Below are 27,666 nucleotides of genomic sequence, written 5' to 3'. Positions count from 1 at the left end.
CACACATTTTCACATACTGGAAAGGAGTTTGCATCAGTTAATTATTGTTTCTTTTTAATTACCTCTGCAGATATCAATTCAGTGGTTCTGTATACATCTGAAACAGTCCTTAGGCAGTTACCGTTATAACTCTTTTTAGCTTTTGGTACTCATATCTTTGCAAACCTTTTAAACGCCCACACAATTTTCGCAATTCTTTTCACACTGTCAGTCGCTGCATTCATTCATGTCTTCAAAACACAAGTGTAAATTTCTCTTAATTGGTGCACCTTTGTTCAAAAAGCAAATTTCAGAGGTTTCGTTTTCCTGGCTCTGCTAATATGAATATGAAAGTTCACCAAGCATGTTTTTCATGCCACTGTTAGTTGAATTATATTCATATGGTACGAAGTAAGCTAAACAGTGAAGCGGAGGAGGGCTCATGCGCCACACACTGGAAGAGAAGGTGGAGGGGGGAGGAGGGTGACGCAATTGCCACCGCACTGGGTGCAGTTATAGCGACGCCACTAGGATGCAGTAGCAGTGGTTGTATTCTTGTGCTGCTGCATCCTGTTTGTCTTTACCTATGAAAGCAGGTCTAGTGACTTTTTGCCCCCGGTACATTTTCCTGAATGCTACTGCCCAATTTGTGGCCACGTTTGATTTTTCTTGCTTGTCCTGCTGTGAGTGGCCGCCCAGCAGGAACGCGTTTCGAGCCCCTTGGTAGGCCAGGCCGGCGCCTTGCCAGGCTTGTTGGCTGTACTCTTATTATTTGGCCACGCCTCCTATCTGCTGCAGAGGAGGCCTTTAGCTTCAGCAGAAGAGCATGTGCACCACTACTTGTTGTCACATTTTTGAGCTGTGCAGTGACTGCATCCAGTAGTTTCGGATAAACAGCGCTGTCTTCAGCCAGCTTGTGCACACGTCGCAGCTCCTTTTCAAGTGCACAGTATTTTTCCTCCATGTCCTGCAATGAAAAATAAAAAAATAATCATGATACTATCTCTGACTGTATACTGAAAGAGTGAGTCCTGCTTAACCCTTTAAGGCATTTTGTACATAACTGTGTACAGGGCAAACTAACGGGCTTTTCTGAGAGTGTGCTATGCCTAGCAGTAATTTCTTTCATATGGAATTAGTGTCCTTCATGTCACATATGATGTGGTTCTTATTTATGCCACTTAATGAACACAATAAGTAATATTTAGCGAAACATTGAGCAGGGTATTAGCATGTCCTTCGCCATTTTTATGCAGATAGATCTTGCCACTAGCAGTAAGGTCATTTTTGTCTCGCAATTTCAAGCGTAATGTGTAACTCAAAAACAAAAATTGATTTCACTATTTTTCGGCTGTTTACTCGACAACTCCTGTCATTTCAATATTGCTGTTTCGATTAATTGTGACACATTGTACCGGATTTTGCACATCCGTTTAAAAAATAAAGTGGTATTTCACACTTGCAAACTAACAAATTATCTCTTCATGGGGCTTGAATATACTATTTAGAATGAAAAATGTTTGTTTTCGATTAAAACAAAAATAACACCTCAAAGGGTTAAAAACTGATGCGACATTTTTAAATGGACGGGTGGGTAGAGTGGGTAACAGGTAGATGAAAATCAGCCAGAAAAGACGGTACACAACACAAAGGGGTGGACAACTGCTGGACTAAAATATTTATTGAAGGCAGGCTGCCAAATAATACAGCCTAAATACGCCAAAGCCGCAGCTAAGAGAAATTTACATACGAGAATTCATAACATAAAATTCCTTTTTCATCAGCGCTAGAGATGGTACACTCGCATAAGAATCACCAAACTTCTTGATATGAAAGGCCTCAAGGATGTCGCTCTGGCCTAGAATGTAAACTTCACTAAACGTGGCGTGCAGTCAAGGCCACAACTATATAGAGCAAGCTTCATCATTTCAACTTTTTGCGTACATTTAGCGAAAGTGTGAAGGTTTCTAGACGTTATGTATGAACACACCAGCGGAACTTGTTTGTGTGCATGTCGGGTACCTCCTAATTTACTATAGGTGAGGTGCGAGAGGAGTTTGATCATTAACAAATGCTTTGTATTTAAATGGCTGCGACTATAGATACTGTGGTACATCAGCTACGTTAAAAGGCAAGATGACCATTTTCTCCAGCATCAGTATTGCTCACTGGCTTAGTACTTTTACAATCTGTCACTTCTCTTATCATTAACACATGTGCTGCCAGGCATAACTTGTTCCACAAATTAAAGGAATCTTGTAAACCGCTTCTGTGGTGCATTACATGTGCTGGCTGTCATGTTTGGTGGCGCACAGTTTCTTTTTTACTCAGTGCATATTTCATGAGGCACGATGGCTTTGCTGTACTTGAAAAAAAAATCATTTATGCCTTTATGTTTGGTAAATTTTTTATGCTGTGCATCATGTGAAAATAAGTAATGACTGACTTTAATGTACCTTTTTTTGGTCACATCTTTCCTTTTTTCTATTTTGGCACTGCCGTTCTTACTTTTCAAGACGGATTCTGCTGTGTGACATTCCTTGTGTGCTACGAGGTGCATTCCTTGTGTGTGCTATGAGGTGCATTCTTTGTGTGTGCTACGAGGTACATTCCTTGCGTGTGCTGCGAGGTTCCGCGTTCCACGGCGCGGCGTGGACGGGGACCCAGATGACAGCGGCGTCATCAATTGCCCAGCCATGCACTTTGAGTGACGACCGGAACGAAGGGGTTTGGGCCCAACCGGACCCAACCGGACCCGCCGCCGCCGCCGCGGGGAAACAGGCTTTATCCTCCCCAATTTGCGTGGCCGTTCCAGGTGCGGCCCTCCCGGGCACATTCCAGGACAAGGGAATTGTCAGCGATCCAGAGCGCGCCGTACCACAGCCGACGCTATGCGCTACCGCGAAGACAACATTCTTTCCCTCGGACTCAACACGTGAGGGGGGCGAGACAATAAGTGCGGTGGTATGTTTGTGCGCCCAAGTGAAAGCCCTAGCCCCCCTCCTTCCCCTCCGGCGTGGGCGTCCTCACCCTAGGGAGTGTGGAGAAGAGGATATAAAAATCGAGAAGCAGTACGGAAGAGACGCTCAGGACGACATCGTTCGCCAAGAGGGCCTTCAGCGCCGAAGCCCGACGGCGTGCAGCTTCTGCCAGCAACCGCTCGAGCCCAACTCCGGAGCCACTCCATCGCCCCCATGAAGTCGTCGGCACGTAAGCTCGGACGCCCCAGCCTCTGATGTATAATCTTAATCATGTGTAATTATTGAATATACCTGTTTGTTTAAACTGAGCCATACGGTGTCTCTTTGCCTCTCCGTCCCGTGTGGACCTGCGCATTATGGGGGTCATCACACTGGTGTCAGAAGTGGGGTCTCAAAAGCAAATGTCCTCTGAATGCTGCGACATTCATGACTTCAAAATTGTAATCAAAAGGGAATCACGGGACTGATTGTGGGACTTTTACCCCCATTTGAGAGGCTTGAGGCACCGGAGGGCTTGAAAAAAAAATGTCTTTATCTGAGGGAGCTCCCACTCCACAGCCATCGCTCGGAGCAAGCATGCTGGCATTAGGAAGCGTCATTCCGACGTTTACAGGAGATAAGACAGGGGTTCCAATCTGCGATTTCTTTTCCATGCTAGAAGAGATTGGGAAAATGGGGGGATGGTCCGATGCTCAAATGCTGGGAATGGCAAGGTGTAAGATGGCAGGAGCCGCTCATGATTTTGCATGGCGAGACGAAAAAGTAAAATCCACAAAATCATTTGCGGAATTTAAGAAGCTCGCGTTTGAGCATTTCGACACTGAACCACGTCACGTGCGGGTACAGAGGTTCCGTGACGCCGGACAGATGGTAGGGGAGGACGTGCGAACATTTGCGTCGCGGCTTCAGCGCCTAGCACGCGATACATTAAGCAGGGAGGAGGAAGGAGACCAGCTAAGGAAGAAATACGCGGAGGATCTACTTAAAGAGGAAATGACCGCTTTGTTCTTGGCTGGTCTGCAAGACCCCGTGCGCCGGTTCGTGCTCTCGCGCAAGCCGAGCAATTTCGACCAAGCCGTGGAGGCCGCATTGGATGAGGAACGAAATGAGGCGTTAACGACAGCCGCAGCGAGAGTACGCGTCATAGAGAGAGCGGTACTCAACCCTGAGGTTGCTCTCTTGACAGAGCGGTTAGATCGCTTGGAACAGCTGCTATCTCAGCAGGTAGAACGCCAGGTTGAAGCACGCGCTCAACAGCGCCCATTCGCTGGAAACCGGAGACCGCCACAAAGCTACAGGCGCGGTATGCGAGATTTTGAAGAAATCGTATGCTTCGCTTGCCAGGGTCGCGGACACATCGCCAGGTTCTGCCAAAACGTGCGCCGTGGGGAGCCACAAAGAGAAGCAGGCGAGACACGCCCTAAGCAAGCCTACAGCGGGGCTCCAGATACCGAGACAAAAAACTAGTTAGTCCTCCCCAGCCTGAGGAGCGTGGGGAGGGAGCAGTGGATGATGAGGTGGTGGTAGTTTGTGTGGCCGACGAGGCATGCCCTGTTGTGCGTTGCAAGTTAAATGGTTGTTGCATGGAATTGTTGATAGATACGGGGTCAAAGGTGACATTGGTTAAGGAGAGCAGTTTTAACACGCTTCGAAGGAAGGGGGACCGCGAGGTGTTGGAAGCGTCTGGTGGTATGGCAACCAAATTTGTAGGCATAACGGGGGATCCTCTTGGCATAAGTGGACTCTACCGGTTACACTTCTCTCTCGGCGGAATTGCATTGGAGCACCCCTGCTACGTATGCCCGGACACGGTGTCTCTGCCAAACGGAGTGTCAGGTATATTAGGGCAGGATTATTTGAGAAAAGGGAAGGTAGTAGTCTCATTCTCTGAGGAAGAGGTTAATGCGGGCGGCTCAAAAGTTCCGTTTTTGAACAGGAGAGGGGCTGAGATTCGCATTCCCGATATTGACACCCGTCAAACAGTGGGATCATTGGAGAAGGTATATTCGCGGGTTGCCGTCCGGCTGGTCGAGGAGGCGGTCGTCCTTTCTTGGTCGGAGCACATTTTGTACGCGTTTGTGCCTTCAGATGTAGAGAGCGGCGCCGTGGGAGTGCTTGAGCCGGTCGACTCTCTCAGCAATGGCCTGAAGGCAGCCGCATGCCTCGTGACAGTTAATGACGCCCACAGAGTGCCCCTACGGGTGGTTAACTGTAGCCAGCAGCCACTGAGCCTTCCCAAGAACAAAACATTGGCTTTCTTCACCTCTGCGATAGAGCAACGTGAGCCCACCGATACGGTACTCGCAACTGTAGAGCATGCTAGTCCTTCGGCTGCTCCAAAGGTGTCGTTCGATCTTTCTCACGTAAAATCCAGGGAGAGGGAGGCTCTGACTGGTTTGCTGAACGACTACTCGGAGGTATTCGCCGCGTCCAACCTGGATTTGGGCTGCTGTGGCGTTATAAAGCACAGGATAGAAACCGGCACTTCATCGCCCGTTTACCAGCGTGCGTACAGGATTCCTTACTCCCAACGTGAGGAGATGGAGCGGCAGGTGCAGGACCTGATTGATCGCGGCATTGTCGAACACTCAAAGTCACCCTGGGGAGCACCAGCGCTATTGGTGGAAAAGCCAGATGGCTCGTATCGATTGGTAGTGGACTACCGCAAACTAAATGCCGTAACTCGCATCGATCCATACCCCATCCCCAATATACAGGAGACGCTTTCTCAGCTGGGCTCTGCCAGGTACTTCACGGTAGTGGACATGGCGGCGGCATTCTGGCAGATAGCAATGGATCCGGCAGATGCCGAGAAAACGGCATTCCACACGCCCTCAGGGCACTATGAATGGAAAAGAATGCCGATGGGTCTGGCCAACAGCCCTGCTGTCTGGCAGAGAACCGCTGATGTTATCCTGGCAGGTCTTCTGGGGAGGCTGTGCTTCGTGTATATGGATGACATTATCATATACAGTGACAGTTTTGAGAACCATTTGCGCGATATTGAGCAGGTTTTGGTGCGACTAAGAGGAGCGGGTCTCAAGCTGAAGCCCTCTAAGTGCCAATTCCTCAAAAACGAGGTGAAATACCTCGGGCACGTTGTTTCAGCTGACGGCGTGCGACCGGACCCTGAGAAACTAAGGTGTGTCTCGGATTTTCCATCCCCGACTAGCGTCCGCCAGGTCCGGCAGTTTCTCGGCCTGATCGGTTACTACCGAAGGCACATAGAGGAGTTCGCCAAGCTCGCTAAGCCGCTCACCGCCTTAACAGCCAAAAATGTCGCCTTTCGCTGGGACGAAAACGCGGAGAATGCTTTTGGGGCCCTGAAAAGGAAGCTAATGAGTGCACCGCTGTTGCGCCACCCGGATTTTAGTTTGCCCTTCGTTATGGCCAGAGATGCGTCAAAGTTCGCAGTTGGTGCCGTGCTATCTCAGGTTATCGAGGGCAAAGAACATCCCGTTGCTTTTGCTAGCCGACAGCTGAGCCCCACAGAGCAAAAGTACGGAGCTACGGAAAGGGAGTGCCTCGCCGTTGTCTGGGCAGTAAAGCACTTCAGATGCTACCTTTACGGCCGCAAATTCAAGCTAGTCACAGACTGCCATCCTCTGAAATGGGTGATGAGTGTCAGGGACCCTAGCTCGCGACTCGCTAGATGGAAAGTCAGGAAAGACACATCTGAATGCTGATGCACTCAGCCGCACAGCTGCCGTGGCAGCTATAGATGAGTTTGTCCCCGTAGTCGACCCCGCCGAATTACGCACAGAGCAGTGCAAAGATCCTGACCTGAAGCGAATAATCGAAAGCTTAGAGGGCGCACCGTCTCACCCCGAACAGCTAGGTTATTTCATTGGCAAAGACGGCACCCTGTGTCGGCGCACGAGGCCAACCAGGAAAGGGAGACCAGAGAAAACCGCTTGGGAGAGAGTCGTCATACCTCGGTCGTGGACAGAAAGGGTTCTTCGCGCGTTTCACGATGCGCCATGCGCCGGTCATTTTGGCGTAGCGAAGACACGCAGGCGTGTGGAGCGTTTGTACTTTTGGAGTGGCATGCGGCGGGATGTTAGAGACTACTGTGCGAAGTGTCATTCCTGTCTCGAAAGAAAAACACCCAAGGGACGAAGACCAGCTCCAATTCAGCCGTTCCCTGAGGTTTCGGCTCCCTTCGAGCGGACAGGTATGGACATAATGGGCCCATTGCCCACGACCACTTCCGGAAACAAGTACATTTTAGTATTTTGTCGACCACCTTTCAAAATACGCGGAAGCGGTAGCACTCCCAGATCAGAAGGCAGACACGGTTGCAAGAGCATTTGTCGAACATATCGTGCTCCGACATGGACCCCCGAGGCAACTCTTGACAGATCGGGGAACGAACTTCGTGTCGCAGCTAATGAGGAGAGTTTGCGAACTGCTTAAGATCGCTAAGAAACAGACAACACCGTACCATCCGGCTTGCAACGGCGCGGTGGAGCGACTGAACCAAACCGTGGCCGGGTTCCTGTCGCATTTTGTTTCGCGCGACCAGCGGGACTGGGACTTGTGGCTCCCGTATGCAATGTTTGCCTACAATTCCGCAGCACACCAGAGCACGGGCGAATCGCCATTCTTTATTCTCTACGGCCGAGACCCGGACCAGCCTAGTGAAGTGCCAGAGGGCCCCCGTCGTGTCCCATACGCTTCACTGGACGACTATAAGGTTGAGCTAGAATCGCGCTTGCAAGTGGCGAGGGACATCGCAAAGGAGGCCTTAAAGAAAGCGGCGAAGCGCAGGAAGGAGGTGCACGATCGCAGTGCTAGAGACGCGCCGTTTGATGTGGGGGACAGCGTGTACATGGAAAACTGCTAAAGGCAGATTGGGCTAGCTCGTATGTTCCAGACGAAGTGGAGAGGACCGTGCGAGGTTGTCGAGAAGCTTTCTCCGGTAAACTTCAGAGTCCGAGACGTAAACCGGCGCTTGATAAGGATACACGCAAATCGCCTCAAGTCGGCACCGGTTCAGTATTCACGAAATGAGGAAAGGGAAAGCGCGGATTTTGATGGGGACAGAAGTGAAGCGGAGCGCGCAGATAGTTCGCAAGAAACGCCCTCTCCTGCATTTGTTCGGCAGGCGCCAGAGGTGACGGCCGGAATGCCACCGGATTTACTTCATGCATTGCTAGAAGAAGAAGCGCGCGAGGTTGCCGCGCAGATAACGCCAGGAGAGGCTCCTGCCACGAGCCCTCGCGAGTCCCAAAGCAGACAAAGGGTCACAGACTTACTTAGTATGACTCATGATGGCCGATATCCGCTGCGAAATCGGAAAGCTAAGTCGGACTAATGGCGTAAACAGAGCGGAGTTTTGAACTGGTTAGAATTGTGTAATGCCACAGCTCATAACATTGCTATATGCGTATGTGTTAAGTTATCGGAGTTAGTAGTTAAACCTTTCTGTCATTAAGTAACACCTTCACAGGAGAGCATGCGGAGCGCATGCAGAACCTGCCCTACTTCCTTTCGTTATCTATTTTTGTCTGTGCCGTGATCGTGCTAGAAGTGGGAGCTCCTTTGTAACTGTGGTAAATTTATTTCGTCCAGTTTGGACTAGAAAGGAGAGGCTTGGGTGCTGAGTTTCATGTTTATCTGTAAAAGAAGATCAGTGCTGCCCCTGGAGACGCCAGTTATGACAGCGGAGGCATATGGTGTTGTGCAGTGGTGTTGAGTGCAGCGAAAAGTGTTTTGTCGGACGCACTGTGCGAGGCGATTCAGAAAGACAAGGGGAGCTGCAGGGACTCAAATGTTCGGAGAACATTCTTCTGGAGGGTGAGCGAGTGTGACATTCCTTGTGTGCTACGAGGTGCATTCCTTGTGTGTGCTACGAGGTGCATTCCTTGTGTGTGCTACGAGGTACATTCCTTGCGTGTGCTGCGAGGTTCCGCGTTCCACGGCGCGGCGTGGACGGGGACCCAGATGACAGCGGCGTCATCAATTGCCCAGCCATGCACTTTGAGTGACGACCGGAACGAAGGGGTTTGGGCCCAACCGGACCCAACCGGACCCGCCGCCGCCGCCGCGGGGAAACAGGCTTTATCCTCCCCAATTTGCGTGGCCGTTCCAGGTGCGGCCCTCCCGGGCACATTCCAGGACAAGGGTATTGTCAGCGATCCAGAGCGCGCCGTACCACAGCCGACGCTATGCGCTACCGCGAAGACAACATTCTTTCCCTCGGACTCAACACGTGAGGGGGGCGAGACAATAAGTGCGGTGGTATGTTTGTGCGCCCAAGTGAAAGCCCTAGCCACCCCTCCTTCCCCTCCGGCGTGGGCGTCCTCACCCTAGGGAGTGTGGAGAAGAGGATATAAAAATCGAGAAGCAGTACGGAAGAGACGCTCAGGACATCGTTCGCCAAGAGGGCCTTCAGCGCCGAAGCCCGACGGCGTGCAGCTTCTGCCAGCAACCGCTCGAGCCCAACTCCGGAGCCACCCCATCGCCCCCATGAAGTCGTCGGCACGTAAGCTCGGACGCCCCAGCCTCTGATGTATAATCTTAATCATGTGTAATTATTGAATATACCTGTTTGTTTAAACTGAGCCATACGGTGTCTCTTTGCCTCTCCGTCCCGTGTGGACCTGCGCATTATGGGGGTCATCACAGCTGTTTTGTTATTCCTGATGGAAAGTCCGAGCTGAACAGGCATTCCGCCTTGGTTGTAATGCTACCTTTCACTGTAGCAGATGTACCACCATATTTTGGCAAGGTTTCCATTCTAGGCCACCAGAAAACACATAAGGCACGCAAAATCCTTCAGACCTTCCTGATAAGGAAGCACAAAATGTGAGTGCACCATCTATAACAAAGACATTGATATTGTGAATTTTCATAGATAAATTTCTGTTTGCCCATGTATGGCTGTGTTACTAATTCGCAGCCAGTCTTCAATACAGACTTTAGTTGTTAGTGAAGCCACTGTCCTGCCCTCTATCTTCTGCACCGTATCTTTTTTTCTGGTTTTCACCCTGCTGAACATCCTACACCAACTGACCCACCATCAGCCTTTCCAGCTTGAGTTACAGATATGTGTATATTTTTGTTTTGGTTGCATGCCTAAAACGTGCTGCTGCCAAACTACCTCTACTGTCACAAACATGACGTTTATCCTAAGCTACAGTCTGTATACACACAATAGCTCTTGTTTGTTTTGTAGATTATAGACGACAATATGGACATATTTCATCCTCTCAATTAATTGAATTCAACTTTCCTTCTCTCTTCTGTTTTGTCCTTTTTTTACCCTCTCCTCATGTAGGGCAGCCTGTTGGGCATTTCCTGGTGAACCTTTATGCCTTTCCTTGCATCTGTCTCTCTGTTTTCAAGAATAAGTGAAGTTTCGATCCTGGCCATTAGATTTATCACCCTGTCAGTATTCTCAAGGAGGTTGCCCTTCCTGAATATATGTGCACTGTAATCATTAACACATGCATGCACGCCATCCCAAATGAAGGTGAACGCACTGATGCATGATCTGCTGTTTCATTTTATTTTGACCTTCAGGGCCTTCTCACCTGAAAAGGAACTTTCTCACTAGTGGCAACTGTATGCTTGCCATACATGTGTGCATAGACATGCACGCATATATACATGCATGTATATGACTGCATGTAGTGTATTAATGTGTTCATGTATGTCAAACACAACATGTGCTTTTCAGTGCTTCAAGATGCACAAAAATTATCTGAAGGCTCACTACAAGATATAACACTATTGGGAATGGGATGTTGGTGGTGCGTGTCTTGGCCTTGCATTCATATATTGTTTCACACTTATGTAATATTATGGAGCTGCTGGTTACAAGTTGGGGCAAGCATGCCCCAAACTTTAACCCTGCTGCACACAGTACATAACAAAAACTGTCCACAACCTAGTGGTTCATTACAATATTCTTATCAGCCAGGTAATGAGCACAGGGATATACTATGCTGAAAGTGATGACTATGCGATTAACCTCCAAGAAGTTTTGTTATGCTTCTACAATAGTTCATTATAATAGTTGAAAGGATTAATGCTCCACTGTACCTCAGGTTTCTCTTTCCTGTCTGGAAATGGCCCGGGAGGAGATTCTGGCAGCTGGCTCACATCTGCATGCATAGCCTGTTCACTGTGTGCCGATGTACAGGCTACTGTGACCTCTTCATTGCCTCCTGGCATCATTGGAAGAAAGAATTCTATGTTTGGGCAACGGTCACCCAGTGCCAGGTAGCCGAGCCGTCGGCGGTCTTCGGGCGTCAGCTCCGGGCTGTTCGGAAAACAGCCACCAAAAGCCTTCTGGACAGCAGCCTGATGCTTGCAAAAAGCGCCTTGGCTGCCTCTCCAGCAGCTGCAGAAGCCAATGTCCGCATCCACTTCATAAGAGCTGGTGCCAGATGAGCTTGGCACACTATACAAAGCGCCATCCACCTGTACAATGGACTTGGCGAAATCATTGGGCAGCTTCTGCAGCAGGTGCTGGAATGCAACACGGTGGGAGGAGTCACGGTTATGCGCATGCCTCAGCAACCGTGCTTCAAAATATTTTTCCCAAGTTGTGATCGTAAACTCTACCAGGGCTACTGCATTGTAAGCCTTGGTGCGGCACAAAACGATGTCCTTCAGGATTCGTATGGATGCCTCTGAATAATTATTCGTGTTATGGCCTCTGGTGACTGTGCCTGCACGGTAGAGGAGCACCCACTCTTGCTGGTGTTGAAGGAAGGTTTCCACTCTCTTTATGAAGGCTTCGTGTTTGTGGCAGTGAAGCTCTTCCTTAGCTGTCTGGAGCTCTTCCATTGTTTTTGCAAACAGAATCTGAAACCAGAACAAAAAAAGCATATCGTCTACGCATACAGTGGTGTTTTGTATTACTAGCTGCGTACCATTATTTCTGTACCATAACACGTGAACTCATTTTTGAACTGAATGTCTTTATATCACAAAAGGATTGGACCTATATCTTGCGCAAGTACAAGCTGTTTCTGCATTCCTCATCATCCTTCCTCGATCAGTTAACTTTGCTTAGTTTTTCTCACCAGGGATCCTCTGTCACATGAGCAATCTAAATGCACAAGGAGTCAATGACCATAAAATTTTTCAAGGGCCATACATGTGTGTTGCTGTCGCAGATATGAATTTGTTAATAAGAAAGCATGAAATCTGTTGGCTGGCAAAAGATATATCTAACTAGGTAAGTTATATTCGGGACGAACACTCGGCCTGAAGCAGCAGATTAGGAAAACATTTGTTATTGTTGTAAATGCAGTTTTTAATTCACACATGTTCAGAAAATAAAGCACTGCACACTTTGCAAGTAGGCACAATCCAAAGACAGAGATGGGAGGTAACACTGTGCATTTCGTTTCAGCTAGAAGCATTTATTTTTTTTCCAGTGGTACTTTCACAAACAAATTGTTATCTGTTCTCTTCTCTTTGTGTTGTAGCACCAGTAGGGCATTGCCAGTTCTTGGTTGTCATGAAGTATGCAGTTATGCTTAAATGGGCAAAATCGGCAAACTACAGAGACGTGGCATACAAAAAAGATGGTATTGCTTTGCTTACTTCTGGAAATCTGCGGAGCTGTTGTTTTGATGATCAAATAAAAAGTAATTTCTGAAGGAGTTAGTTAAGTCAACAGTTAATAAAATAATGAACAGAAAATTTTCATTTTTCTTGTTTCAATCCTGTGTATTTTTTCCAATGTATGCTGACCATGTGGTTGTTCTCATGGCTTCTTGACATTATCCATTTGCATTTTCAAACCTCTGTTAAGTTAATCCCCATAGAGTTGAATGGCGAGTGAAAAAACTAAAGTTTGGCACCAGCGGATTTCCATTCAGTTCAGTGGCCATTGAATCAAGTGGCAATGAGAGTATAGAAGGTTGGGCGAGTTGATATATATTCATGATTCACAACACTGCAGCAAACATGGGTGAAAGGGAGACTAGACACAACAAGTGCTTGTTATGTCCAGTCTCTCTCATCTGTGTTTGCTACATTGTTGTGAAGCATGGCAATGAGACTATGTATGTGACAGGAAAAGTGCATGGAATTCTTTTCCTGTCATCGTGAGTATGTTTACCTCAAGGTGTTCACTATATGTGCCAGGTTCTGCATGTTGTACTTACTTCGTTAAAAATCAAAAACAAAATGACTAGTGCCGCACAGTCATATGGCAGTGAAAGAGGCATTTATTTCTTAGAAAGTTGGCTGTAAAAATGAAACACTTGTTTTCTTCCCTCCACTTGACTAAAACTCATGCCGTCAAGACTGGAAAGAGCTCTGTGATCACTGTTTAGAAGTGGGAGGTGATGGATCCTTGCCTTGGGAATTTACGTATAAGATTAGGTCTTAATGTCATTCTAGTTTGCTTGTTAGAATGGTTGTGGTAGCGATTACTCTCATTTTTTTCTGGCTTTGTTCACTTCTAAAAGCTACATCATTAGGGGTGTGGTTAGCCTCTTTTCATTTGCAGGAATCTATCAGTGCAGGCCAACTTCAGTTTACCCTTAGCGTCCTTTTAAATATTAGCTGTACATTCTTATTTCTGAGTAATGCAATGTTTCAGCCAAAATGGGCATGGCGAAGTGTTTTATGTGCAGAGTGTCTCTCTTTTCTTTTGTATTGTATGGCCTAGGCAGGTAGTCAAATGACAGTGTCTGCATCACCTTCTGAAAAGCTCTCATCAAGTGACGTCGCTCTTCCTTGGCTGCCTGGTTCTTTGTGGAGGTCAGCCAACGCCACTCGGCCTGTAGAACATGAAAGTGGCACAGCAGCTGTCGTGCGCTGGGCCATGTTTCGTGTAGGGCATCTTTTTCGGGTGTTGAATTGTCGGTCATAAACACAGCTGGAGCCTGTAAGGTGAAAAGGAACCCATCAAAAGCATAAACCAACAGGCTGACGCACTCGTATACACCTCGGCAAGATTGTATTTTAACATTCTACCCATCTGCCAACTCTATGCCCTGTTTTTTCTTGAATATTCTGCAAACACTGTGGCAAGAGGATTAAAAAAAATTTATGCTTACTTCTGGCACATACTAGAGCCTGTGAGTGGCAGGTTTCTAAATGCAGAGGCACTTACAGCCCATGTTTAAAATGTTGTAGTGGGACATGTACTTACTGTGTGGACATTAACACCAATGCTGACCAGCACTTCGGCATGTATAAAAAAGCAGTCAATGCTGTTGATTATGATTACTGATTAGCCCATGTTTTGTGAGGGTTTTCCAAATCACACTTTCTGTTCCGAACATGACCTTATCAAAATAACCACTTTTTGAGTTCGATCAGGTCATATAGCCAGGAATAAATAGCCACTCCAAAGGGTTTTCATTTTCTAACCTATCTGCCTTGCAACAGCAGTCAGAGAAGAAAGCATTCTCTACTGTGAAGAACTCTTGGAAAGATAAGAAGAAAAGGATGACTATGCAGCTAATTACATAACTTCTCAAAACTAAGCTAAAGATTCATCTAGAATTCAGAAACGTGCTTGATTTTATTTCTTGTTGTTATAGATACCTCAAGGGTCCTTGGGTGAGAGATTTACATGAGGGGTAAAGCAACAGTCTGCAGCAGCAGTCTGCAGGAGTTCCTTGATAAAAACCAAGAACGAGTTGGTGGAAAAATTGGTAGCTTGCTTTTCCTGCATTGTGTTTCTTTTTGAAAATTCCTTGGTGGAAACATGCCTTGAAAGGCAGCGTGGTCGAGAAAATCAGCTTGTAGGCAGATACGCGTTAACCAAAAAATTGCTAATTTCGACATGCAGCTGTTTGTCTGTCATGTGTCCTGGCCTCTATCCAATCTTCTTCGAAAAAGAAAGTTGGTAATCCTTTGCCTGACATGTGACTGAACCTATACCAAAAAATTGTCCAGCTTGTTGCATTATAAATCCAACTTCTCCTGCAGTTGTGTTCGGTTTTAGATATGCACTGTATTTATTCATTTATTTATTCATAATACCTTACAAGGGTCAGAAATGCATTGAGTAAGAGGGACAAGAAGTGGCATATGTACAAGAGAAACTAATTAATACAACATGAGATGGAAGGCAAAAAGTAAATAAACTATTGTACGTGGCAAAACTTAAAGGCAAAAATATACATAGGTACAAGGTACACTTCGTAGCAGCATTAATGCAGGGCATATGACAAATAGGCATCTAAGAGAAAAATACAGTGGTCATATTAGAAGTGTCAGATGTAAAAGTTGTAAGACGCACAGAAAACCAAATCAAAATACAATATCGTGCCACATCAATCTGTCACCATTGTCATATTTCGGATAGTAAGGCAGTTTGGATGGGAAGCCTTGCAAAAAAAATTAATGTTATTCTAATTTGCTCATAATTCAATAAAGCAACAAACCGGGCTGTTTCCAAAGCATAATGGATGCTGGCTTTTGAGTTGCTGGAAGGCCTGTTTGTACCCCTCCCTGGTCTGGGAGCTGTGTATGACGAGTGCAATAGGCACTGCCCCTGCCTTTGTGGCTGTCAGCAGCACCGTTATGGTGCTCCTAGTTTCGTCACATGATGATGTAGAGCCCACGAATATAATGTCACGTGCGGACTCCAGCTGCTGGGCACGATGCATGATGGGTGTGACGACAAGGACTGCCCAGCTGTCATCTGCCACACTCGTGATGCTGACATCTGTCCCTGCAAAACAAACAAGCATATCATTGAAGGAGCATGAAAAGACTGATAAACATGAGGGTTAGCCTCTCCACCTTTTGTGTTTCTCTTTATGCCCAATAGCTAGCTTTCGTAACATTTTTATGTATATAGGAGAACTCTCTATTACTCACTATGGATTACAGCAGCGGAGTAAAGTAAAATCTGTATGTTTGACTTCACAAGCTTGCTCGCTATTGTTTTTATAAAACCACAGCACTCTGAACATCAGTTTCTACTCCGCACTGCAACTGGTGTGCAAGGTATTTTGAACAAGAGCTTATCACTAATTTTAGCTAGTCACTAATCCTGATGCAGGTGTTTCCACATACCATATTCCAGCTCTTGTACTGGCAGTACTTTGTCTAGAAGATTTTATGCATTTTAAATTTTTATCACAGCATGTTGCCTCTGATAACATATAAGCTTGTTCAAAGGCAGTCTTTTTTATTTGTGCATTGTAAATTTTTATCACAGAATGTTCCCTCTAGTAACACAAGCTTGTTCGAAGACAGTCTTTTTTATTATCTTTCCATCTTAACAGTGCATTTTCAGAGCAGTTTGATGTTTCATGTAAAATGAATGAATTAATGAATGAACTGTTTATTTAGAAAGGGAGGCTCAAGGCCATTTGTTGGGGAATTGGGTTGCTAAGAAAGGGAAAAGTAGGGGTCTATTGATACATGAATGAAGGACACGGTTGGTTTAGCCACGCTTTACATTGCTTTGTAGAGGCCACTTATCTTAGCATATTTTCCAATATTTTTTGCCAATGCAAAATAAAAAAATATTGTATTGTAATCTCTTGGTGAAAAAATGTTAATAAATAGTTTTAGTTTTTCCTTAGAATTCTAGAGCAGGGCAAATCTGATATTTCCATATTCCTCTTCTGTCCACTGCAGCAAGCGTAAGCGACAAAGTCGACAATAAATTTGTTCTCACTTACTCTAAAAGATAATGTTGCTCATGTGTGTAACTCCCACATTGGTCAGGTCTCTGGACAGTGAACAAGGATTAGCACGTTTTCAGCCAGGAAGTTTATCGCTCTTGTATACCACAGCTCTTGAGTTTCTGGCAGCACTTTATAGATTCTTTGCCTAAATCTATTCATTACCTTTATATCATTGAAGTGATCAAATGACTGTATGCATTTTTAAAAATAATCATAGATTGATAAGTGCACGTGATGGAATGCTACCAGCAGCAGTGACTTGCAAAGTCTCCATCTACGCTTACGTAATGCTGAGAATCTTTTTGCACCGCCTGAGTTGGTGCACTGTTTACATGGTTCATTTCCTTTATCATGTCATGCATCAGTTCTCTTGTTGCCTTCAATGCTTTGCAGCTTTCTAACAATGGCTCAACAGTAAATATAAGCCAGTTTGTCAGAATTAGGACTAGTGGGACACAAAGAACCTGCAACTCATGCAGTGCAACAGCAGTAGAGGCGGTGATAAATTTTTTACAGTAGTCATACGAACAGGTAATCCTTCTACTCAAAGATACACAGAAGGAAGAAGAAAATGTATAAAAGCGGCTGTATTCAAATTTATGATGCTTTTGGCTCTTCAAAATGGGTGATGAAGATGTACTTGAGTGTACACATATGCAGTGTATTGCCCATCTACCATTCATGTATATTTCTCAGACAACTTAGAGTTACAGTGAGTTGCATTGTGGCCTCATTTCGTTTAAGGTGTTTTCAGGTAAATAATAATCAACACACATCATTTCGGTATGACTTCGTAGACTGACAATAACTGAGGTCACTGTGATAACAGTGCCGCTTTTAGAACTTTGTAACATTGTAGTGTAGTACTGAGACTATTTCATGGAAACGCCTCTGTTTATGGCTTTTTGTGCTCAAACATGGCACAGGTCTGTCACTACACAGCTTTTACATGTGCAGTGCATTGGCGTACAAGAATAATTTTGAAGTCAGCAATTAACACTGAGCACTTACTGCATTCATATATGCAGCACTGGCTGATGACTTCCGTCGTCTGCCAGTGTTGCATATTTGAGTATGTCAAACCAACTTGCCCAGCAATGCACCCTGCTGAACTTACTCCACGCTTCTTCTTTGCATGAATGTAGGACTCTAATTTATAACATAAATTTTTTTCCCACAGTGTAAGGACTTTCACTGAAAATGCACAGCTAGTATAGCTTGGAAATGATGGCCCATTTTTTGTTTTCACAATACACTCTCATGAATAAGCACAGATGCTGGCAATGCGTTAGCTCTGCCTTGCCCGGATGATGAAGAGCTAAATCACTGCAGAGTGTACAGCACCTGTCTAAAGTATTTTCCTGAATGTCTTCCCCATCACACAACTGTACATTACTTACATCTCTGATATATGGTGATGCAAACACTTATCAGGATTGGAAGCAGTAGCGGAAATTAAAAATTTCAAAGAATAATGCTGGAATTTTTTGGAATAGGTAATCCTGCTTACCTTGGGCTAAATACCTGGGCTTGTTTTCATGCAGCTTTAAAGACGGGTTACCCTGGGGTCCATATTTTTGACTCCGCCATTCCTGGTGCCACCGGTAAACACTCCTTGGTGGTGGGTTGGCCATGGAATTTGCCAGCAGGGTGTGCCCATTTGGTTTTCCAGTGAGAACCCTCTCATGGTGGCTTATTGCTTGGGCTGTCGTCATTCCATCTTCAAAATATTCTTGAAAAGCAGTTTTTGTTTCTTCGCTGGGTCGAAGAAGTCTTAGTGAGTCAGCTGACTGCAGGCTGTGGTTGTGTTGCGACACCTTTACAACGGCCTGTAGAGGTGTCTGCCAGCAGAGGAACAGGTCATTTTTCATAGTGTCGCGATTCACTCTTTTAATCTTGATATCCAGCTTCGCTGGGCACGAGGTGTTGCGGTGTGACGATTTGTCACGTGGATTATGCTGGCACCGCCACACCTTGTGGAAGACCATCCTACAAGAACCAAAAGATGCCACAGTCAGTGCACACGTGCATAATGTAGGCCTTATGAGGTTTGGTAATGACCTTAACAAGACAGTCTTTATGTAATTGTGCAAAGCAGGCAAGCCAAATTATTTGAAATGAATCCAGACACATCAAGGAGTGTAATAACTGAGAAGGCCTCTACAGGGCAAAAAAAAAATGGCCTAACAGTTTGCATATGGAGCAAATTATGTGCCATTATTTAACATCATACATGATATATGTGTGATATATGTGCCTTGTGCCTTTGGGGAGAGCTAAAATAAATAGTGCTCATAAGGCATGCTTATTATCAAAAGTTTTGAGGAATTCTGAAATTTTGAGCCAGGAAGGGATTTCTTTGTCTTCATACTTCAGTACTGTTTCATAGTTCAGTATAAAATGTTATTACAGCCATAGCTTATTATAATTAATGAACAGGTAAAAATTCATAACGCAGTTTACCAAAATCTATAAACGAACGAAGTCAACTTTTTGGACAAGTTTAAATTATTGGCATATTCTTGCACACCTTTCCCTATGATGACAATAACGATAGGAAAATTGGGGGTTTCAGCAAGGATTTACATTTTGAATTTGCAAAGAATGTCAAGCCAGACCAGATGGTAGTGGCACACCGAGATAAAAGTTAGAGGCTCTGATGGCAGTCAACCTATGTCGCCTGGAGAAATTATTACACTTTATGAAAGAACTGAGCACAATACAGAGGGTTATTTTCATCAAAAGAAACTTTTTGAAGCTCTGTTCCTCACTCCCAGTTAGTTACCTGAAGGACACGGGTTCTATCCAAGCCACAGCGGTCGCATTTCAATGGAGGCAAAATGCTAGAGGCCCGTGTACTGTGCAGTGTCAGTGCACTTTAAAGAACCCTTAGGTAGTCACAATTTTCCGGAGCTCCCCAGTACGGCGTCCCTCGCCTCAGCCGTTTTAGGACGTTAACTAAAGTTCTATAAAACCAAACCAACAAACAAAGGACCAACCTTTGCAAACGTTTTTATCATCACAACATAACATATATACAATATATACGTTATATTTAATATACAGTATTCCCATTTGGTATGGCGCTCGACAGCGGAATCCAATATTAAAGGACTATAGACACCTAATTTTGATGGCATGTTTTCTTCTCTACAATGATGCGGAAGACACTACTACGCATGAATCATCATTCAATATTCACCTGCAACTGGTAAATAATTTATAATCGAATTTTTCTGTCATGCTGTGTCGGTTTCAATAGCTGAACGATGGCTGTGATGTCAAAGAGTGCTTTTGTGTCATTTGAGGCATGGAAAAATATCTGTATAATCGCTGCTTCATTGTTTTAATTTACTGCAGTGCTGAAGTGAGCCTTCCTCAAGAGACGAAATGCCAACGAATGTAGAAGCAGCAATTATATTGCAGTTTTTTCATGCCTTACGTGACCTGTAAACACAAGTTGACATCACAGTCCTCATTAGGCTGCTGAAACCGAAACAGCACGAGAAAGAAATGCGATTATAAATTATTCAGCGGTCGTAGGAGAATAACACGTGGTGATCCATGTATAATAATATCTTACGCATCATTACAAAGAAGAAAACATGCGCCCAAAAGTTAGGTATCTATACTCCTTTAACAAACTTCTATTATTGCAAAAAAAATCTTTTTTGAAAACCTACCTTATACAGAGCACACTTAACCTTTTTCAAAAAATATAATCTTCCTAAAAATCAGCAGATCAATAACCGAAGACGATAAAACAATTTTATTTCAGTTCTTGAAAACATTGCATGACATTAACTGAAATAGCAAACTTGCAACAGTCTGCATCAGCACGTCTAAATCATCATACAGATGTGTGGAAAGTTACCAGCTCCCGTACTAATTATGGTGATCAAAGGCTTCAGTGTCACCTACCCAAAGTTCTAAACAGTTGTCACAACAGAGGCAAAGAAATTCTCAACCATACTCCGTCAGAAATCAAGTTGCTCATGAACTCTTACCTCTAATCAATATGTTCATCACACTTAATTGTATATATTTTAAGCTGCATTATTAAGGCGAAAGCCTTTAATGGCTCATACTCGCGGTGTCCATTCGTCCATCCGTCCGTGACACTCTTCATTTCGATAAGAAAAAAAATCTTTGTGCACGATGGGATTCGAACTACCATACTCCCATTCCGCAGCTTAGAGTGCTAACGACTACTCTACTTCCTGCCAACGCACATGTAGTTCTCCTTGTCTACGTCGCTGGAGAGTGTTTGCAGAAAGGTGTCGAATCAGGCGGATGCCTCCCAAATGCCCTCCAGTGTCTCCAGCATTTAAGATTCACAAATAATTGTGTACTTAATTAACATCTTAACTACACATCAGTGACACCGCGCTAAAGGCTATCGCCTCACCGCACTTTAGGTTAACAAAGTGCCCCTGAATGTTTTAGTCTTTTTTTTTAAGAATCAATTTTTTTATACTTGCATTTATACATTGTTTCGTTGTATTGAAGCCATTACGATCTGTCACCCTGTGAAAGTGCTCCATAAAGTGTGTATATGCCTTCTGCGACTGTTGCTTGTACAGTAGTCTAGGGTTCCTCAAGCTGCTTGCATGCAACATCGGATTCCTCCATCCTTGAGAATGGACGGACGGACGGACGGATGGATGGATGAATGGATGGATCTTCATAAAGCTCATGAAGGGACTTTATATCAAACAAGCCTGAGACATCAAAATTCTTGAGGTTATAATTGCGAGAGCGCTCGACTACTGGCGGAGGACCCTGTTGCAATCTCGGCCGCGGTGGCCGCGTTTCGATGGAGGCGAAAGGTGCGCGTGTGCTGTGCGATGTCAGCGCACTTTAAAGAACCCTAGGTGGTTGAAATTAATCCGGAGCCACCTACATATACATCCTGATTTGAATAACACGCATCACATTTCGTCATGCCAAAACCGCAGTTTCGCTTACCTGGTGCATTTTGTTTGGATCTTCTCGCAAATCCAGGAGGTGTTAGTGTTCGTGCTATATTGGCGCACCCACAGTTCTGCGGCTTTTCCATCCAACAAGTTGCAGCGGAGCACCTTCACATCACTAGTTGCAATCTTCCACGCACTCTAGAGCGCCGGCGGCCGGTTCATCCCCCTGCGAAGATGTGGATGGCCCAAGGTCCATGGCGCACTTTATGGTGCCAACTTTATTGTCATTAAGGGATGCGATCAGACTGTGCAGGTCGCTGTCACTCAGCTAGGCGTAGCTGTCGGCTTACAGAAGACACACCACGGAGAACTTGCAAACTTTCGCGCAATAGTTTAGCGCGCGCATTTCAACGCTTCAGAAGCGGCGCGATGTGAAGAGTTTCGGTTTCGTTTGTGTCATACTCTGCGAATGGTATTTTGCGCACTAGTACGATTTATGTACTTAAAACTCTGCAAAAAAATTTGTGCGTGTTATATCAGAAACGTTTTTATTTTATTCATCTTTTAACAAAGAGGACGTCTATAGTTGTCTTGCCTAATTGACGCATCGTCTAATATCCAATCCAATCCAAAGTTGAAGTCGCCATGATAGAAAGGAGTGAAAAGTGGCGTCGGGTTCTTCATGCTTTTGCCCGTTTGCTTAATTTGGGAGTTAATCTGAAGTAGAAACCAGGTTGTTGTCAGTATATTTTGTGGTAAAAACTCAAGGAAATCTGTGATGGGACGCAGTGCCGAAAAGGATTTGCGGCGGGCAAACACGGGCTCTGGTGAGCTCCAAGATGATGATGCGGTGTGTCTGCTTTGTGCACAAGACGCAGCTTGCTGGGCCTGCATTGCCTGCCTTGGTGTCCTCTTCTTGAACGGGAGGGCAAAACGCCTCACATCAACGGTCGTCCCATACGTCGGCGGCATGTTCTTCGCAGAAATCTCGCAGTTGAGTACGATATTGCGCGTCGTAAGTAGGAGCAAACCGAGCCTTACAGTTGTTTACATTGCCTTACTGCTAAATGTGCGGACAAAGCATTGTACTCGAGTTGAGGCTGCTGGTGCATGTGCACTTTTCCGAAGGGTGATTGAGGCTTGTGGGTCATTCACGTATGAGATTCCATTGCACAAAATGAAGGGACAAGACACAAGTACAAGCCACAAGTACAAGGGCACTTGTGTCTTGTCCCTTCATTTTGCACTATGGAATCTCATGTATACATATCAGAAAAAATGTTCATTGAAAAAAATTTAACACTTCAGTTTCCATTTTTGGCATTGAGCCGCCGCGGTGGCTCAGTGGTTGTAGCGCTCGGCTGCTGATCCAAAAGACGTGGGTTTGATCCCAGCCACTGTAGTCGTATTTCGATGGAGGCGAAATTCTATAGGCCCGTGCACTCTGCGATGTCAGTGCACGTTAAAGTACCCCAGGTGGTCAGAAATTTCTAGAGACGTTCACTATGTTGTCCTTCATAGCCTGAGTCGCTTGGGGACGTTAACTCCCATAAAACCATTTTTGGCATTGTGAAATATCGAAACGTTTCATTGCTGTAGTCCGCTATTCTGGATTTGCACACTATGCTCGCGCATAGGCTGTGGTTCACGCTATGAAAAACATGCCTGACTTTTCACCTTTCTATGAGAAACTTGTTTGCACATGCAAAGTGCTGGCTGTCACCATGTCCTGGCACTGTCTTGTGGTTCTTGCAAAAAAAATAGCATGAATTAGGAAACGGAAACCTGTCTACTGCAAGTAAGGTCCGTATTCTGAGTTTGTGTCATCATCAAAAGCATCACAATCTGCTGCAGCGGCCAAACCTGATTGCTCGAAACACCGGAAGTAGATGTCGGTTTGGTCGCGACTGTGAGCAGCAGCAGGATGTCACTGCACTGCGGTTTCTGCAGCGAAACGTCCAGAAAGCTGCCATCTTCGTCAATGTGAGGTCATCAACGCTGAGGTTACGAAGATGCTTGCTAAAAACATTATCAAACCCTCCTACAGCCCCTGGGCCTCGCCAGTCGTTCTTGTGAGGAAAAAGGGTGGCTCATGGCATTTTTGTTTTGACTATCGCCACCTGAACAAGATAAGTAAAAAGGACTTGTACCTGGGTCTCCCACGCATTGACAACGCCCTTGATTGCCTCTACGGTGCCAAATTCTTCTCCTCCATAGATCTACGCTCTGGCTATTGGCAGATAGCAGTGGATGACCAGGACCGTAAGAATACTGCATTTATGACACCTGATGGGCTGTATCAGTTCAGAGTTATGCCTTTTGGCTTATGCAATGCACCGGCCACCTTCGAACGTACGATGGACGCCCTTCTGCACAGATTCAAATGGTCCACGTGCCTCTGCTATCTCGACGATGTCATAGTCTTCCCCCCATGCAGCTTCTCCTCTCACCTCGATGACCTTTCCAAGATTCTTTACCTTTTCCGTCATGCCGGCTTACAGCTCAACTCCTCCAAATGCCGTTTTTTGCGTCGTCAGATCACAATCTTGGGCCACGTCGTCGATGCCAGGAATGTTCACCCTGATCCAGCTAAAATCTGAGCCGTGAAAGAGTTCCCGGTGCCGCGTTCCTGCAACGATGTGCGGAGCTTCCTGGCACTGTGCTCCTACTTCCGTCGATTCGTGCCAGGCTTTGCTCTCATTGCCCGCCCTCTCGGTGATCTGCTCGAAAAGGACATGACTTTCACCTGGGGACCCCTACAAGAAAACGTCTTTGCCACTATAATCTTGAAGCTCACCACGTCACCAGTCTTGATACACTTCGATGTGGTCATTCCTACTGAAGTCCGCACTGATGCCAGCGGTCATGGAATCTGCGCTGTCCTTTCTCGGCGGCAATCTGGTTCTGACCGTGTCATTGCCTGCGCCAGCTGCCTCACGGAATGAGAAGCTATCACAGAATGAGAGTGCTTGGCTCTCGTATGGGTCATTAGAAAATTTTGCCCGTATTTATAGAGCTGCCCTTTTATGGTTGTCACAGACCACCATGCTCTTTGCTGGCTCACCTCTCTGAAAGATCCTACTGGCCGGCTAGGTTGCTGGGCTTTGCGCCTACAAGACTATGACTACGCAGTGGTCTGTAAGTCCAGTCGGCCACACACAGATGCTGATTGCCTCTCCCGATATCCCGTTGACCCTTCTGACCATCTTGCACTGCCTGCGCTGCCGACCTGTTCTCGCACTCTGCTGTTGCTCACGTTGGCGATGAGCAACAACGGGATACTGAGCTGCACTCTATTATTGACCACCTCAACTCCTCCCCATCTGTCCCTGCTGTGCGCCGGTTTGTGCTGCATTATGACACACTATACCGCAGAGAAGCCTGAACCCCGCCAAGCCCCGTCCTCCACGAGCTTCATGACCTCCACTTTGCTGAACATCAGGGTGTCTCGCGTACTTATGCCCGCATGCGTCATCGCTTCTTTTGTCCCCACCTCTACCAGTCTGTATGCCGCTATGTTCGTGCCTGCGACCAGTGCAGGCGCTGGAAACGCCCTGCCACTCTCTCAGCGGGCATGTTCCAACCTGTGGATGTGCTCCCCAAACCTTTACATCGTGTTGGCTTGGTTCTTTTGGGCCTGTTTCCTGAGTCCACCTCCGGAAACAAATGGGTTGCAGTTGCTATGGATTATGCCACTGACTACGCTATCATGCGGGCCCTCCCTACCAGTACTTCTACTGATGTTGCAGACTTTCTTCTGTACGATCTCATCCTTCATAATGGTGCACCCCACCAACTTCTCACCAACCGCGGCCATTGCTGTCTGTCTAAAGTTGTCGACTATGTTCCCCATTCCTGCTTGACTAAACATAAGCTGGCCACCGCCTATCATCCCCAAACCAACGGCCTCATAGAGCGCCTCAGCTGCACTCTCATGGATATGCTCGCAATGCATGTTTTCCCGGACCATCAGGACTGGGCTTCCTTCCGTACGTGACTTTCGCTTATAACTCTTCCCGTCATGGCACTGCCGGTTACTCACCATTCTATCTTTTGTACTGCTTCAAGCCCCCATTACCTCTGGACACGCTGCTTCCCACATCTACTTCACAGCCTTCTGAATACGCACACGACGCAATTGCCCGGGCAGACCACGCCCGCCAACTGGAGCGATCCCGACTACTAGCATCGCAGGCCTCACAGCAGGACTACTACAACTGCCGCCATCTCATGGTCACTTTCTCCTCTGGCGCCCTCGTCTTGCTTTGGTCGCCATCTCGCCGCGTCGGGCTTTGTAAAAGACTTCTGTCCCGGTATGTTGGCCCAAACCGTGTGCTCTGCCAGGTAACCGCTGTCACCTACGCGATCGCCCGGGCCTTCCCGGAGACCATCTCCCGTGCAGCTCAGCATGACATTGTCCACGTCTCTTGCCTCAAGCCCTACCTGTCACCATCCCCCGCCGTGTCCTGATGTACACAGAGACAGTGTTTTTGCGACCGGGGGTCGCGCAACGGATATTGTGAGTGGAGAGGTTAACGGAGTGTCTCGGTGGTGGACATGTTCTGGGCTTGGGTGCTCTGTGCGGGCCCTGTGCCGTCAGCCTTTGCGCTGTGCCCGGGTCGTTCTTGTGTTCTCGCCTTGGGCCACTTAACAATAATGCTGCCATACATGTTTTATGTTTTTTTTCAGACCTGTTTTTTTCCGCAGTTGTCAGTTCAGTTTTTTGCCCTTCTTCTTCCTTTTTTGTTTTGTTTTTGCCTGCTTCCATTTTGATATGTATTTTGCAGCCTTCCCAATAAAATTTCATTGTGAGAAAGCGCTTGTATGTGTCCCCTTTTCATTTGCCCTTGTCTGTTTTGCACTATTTTTCTTCCAACATGCAGCCAGACACTGTGTTCAGTTCAGTTCCAGCCTTCGCATGCTACGGATCTGAAATGAACTGCCTGCATAGCTGGATAACTACACCATTGAAAGCACGAAAAACATCATTGAAAACGAAACTGAACCAAAAAAATCTGATCTTTAGAAGTGTCTACAAGCTACCAGATGTTAGTCCAAAGCCATGTCTTCTCGGCATACCTAGGATGACCTCCTTGGATGCCAGCAAGGCTGCCAGCTTGCCCTCTAGTTAATATTTAGAAACTCTATGGTCTTCATCATATACACGTGCGCACGGGGGGAGGGGGGGGCAGGGCAGGGCAGGGCCCCCCTCCTCCCCTAATGTTCTAAAGGGAGCGTCAACTTTGGCCTATACCTTTACTCGGTTAGACCTGTCTCGCCATTGTTTAAAATGCAGGACCATGGCCATGCAGGTTTTCTGACAGTACTGCTAAAAACTATGTGCTGTCTAATTATATTTTGTATATGATGAAATTTCATTGCATTGAAATAAATCTTTTATAACCATTCGTTATCTTTGTGATGCGTTTTGACCATAGGGGCCTCAGTGGAAGGGGCTTGGGGAGGGGGGGGTGAAGAGGTGCTGCAGTGAAACTTTGATTGTGTTGATGGGTAATGCAAATGCAACGTAACAAAATATCTTGTGGCTAAAATTGAAAACTGCCATCATTTTCAGAAATGCCTGGTCAGTTGTATTTACATTTGTCATTGGCCTTGCAGTGACAAGGCAATGCCTGAATGTATGCAGTGTTCTGAAGCCAGGATTGCAAATAGCAAAGGGGAGGCAGTCACTGGGATTTCTATAGCGATGTGCGCATTGATTAAGAGCCCTATCAGGAGGTATAAATGAAAGAAGAAAAGGCCATGGGGTAAAAGGTATTGCACATTTATTGACAGCTTGCACTTCTGTGAGGAGTGGCAGCTAGCTACCAAGCATATCAGCTTCATCTGTCTGAACGCTGTGAACATTTTCTTCTGTACATGCCCAACGACTCATCCTTGGAATGTCAGCACTTGTGGTGGTGCTAGTGCCTTTTTGTGTGATGAACTGCAGCATGATGTGTTGTCGAGGGTCATTTGTCCAAATGTTTGTCAGGTAGATGACCCTGGCAAGTGTGTGCCGAGTCAGGTGCCGGGCAGGTCCCCAAAACATTGCTTAGTATCACCTTACAGGAGAAATGGGGCTCCTCTGCAATGCTTTGTTCTCTAATGGCATCAAACCATAAAGGGCCTCAATTGTACTTTGAAAACAGTGATACGCAGTTG

At 46.1% G+C, this 27,666-nt stretch overlaps 1 protein-coding gene across 1 annotated transcript; it reads right to left on the bottom strand.

The window, feature by feature from the left end:
• Positions 1–457: 457 nt before the first annotated feature.
• LOC144122110 (uncharacterized) lies at positions 458–15,553 on the bottom strand. Its single transcript, XM_077655631.1, has 4 exons — positions 15,329–15,553; positions 13,631–13,816; positions 11,010–11,777; positions 458–946 (listed from the first exon to the last, which is right to left on the bottom strand). Exons 1-4 carry the CDS (start codon positions 15,551–15,553, stop codon positions 578–580), a joined length of 1,548 nt encoding a protein of 515 aa, XP_077511757.1. The 3' UTR covers positions 458–577.
• Between the last annotated feature and the right edge of the window lie 12,113 nt (positions 15,554–27,666).

The sequence above is a fragment of the Amblyomma americanum genome, chromosome 2, assembly GCF_052857255.1.
Source record: "Amblyomma americanum isolate KBUSLIRL-KWMA chromosome 2, ASM5285725v1, whole genome shotgun sequence".
In the NCBI taxonomy this organism is placed as follows: domain Eukaryota; kingdom Metazoa; phylum Arthropoda; class Arachnida; order Ixodida; family Ixodidae; genus Amblyomma; species Amblyomma americanum.
This window is presented reverse-complemented; position numbering and strand designations above follow the sequence as displayed.

Bases quoted from the DNA above. Each gene is read 5' to 3' on its own strand.
- LOC144122110 (XM_077655631.1), bottom strand. From the start codon at position 15,553: ATGCATCGTGCCCAGCAGCTGGAGTCCGCACGTGACATTATATTCGTG. The intron at 13,817-15,328 runs GTTTGTTGCTTT...TTCACCTTACAG, and splicing joins TATGCTTTGGAAACAGCCCG to GCTCCAGCTGTGTTTATGAC. The intron at 947-11,009 runs GTACAGTGGAGC...TTTTCATTGCAG, and splicing joins ACAGGAAAGAGAAACCTGAG to GACATGGAGGAAAAATACTG.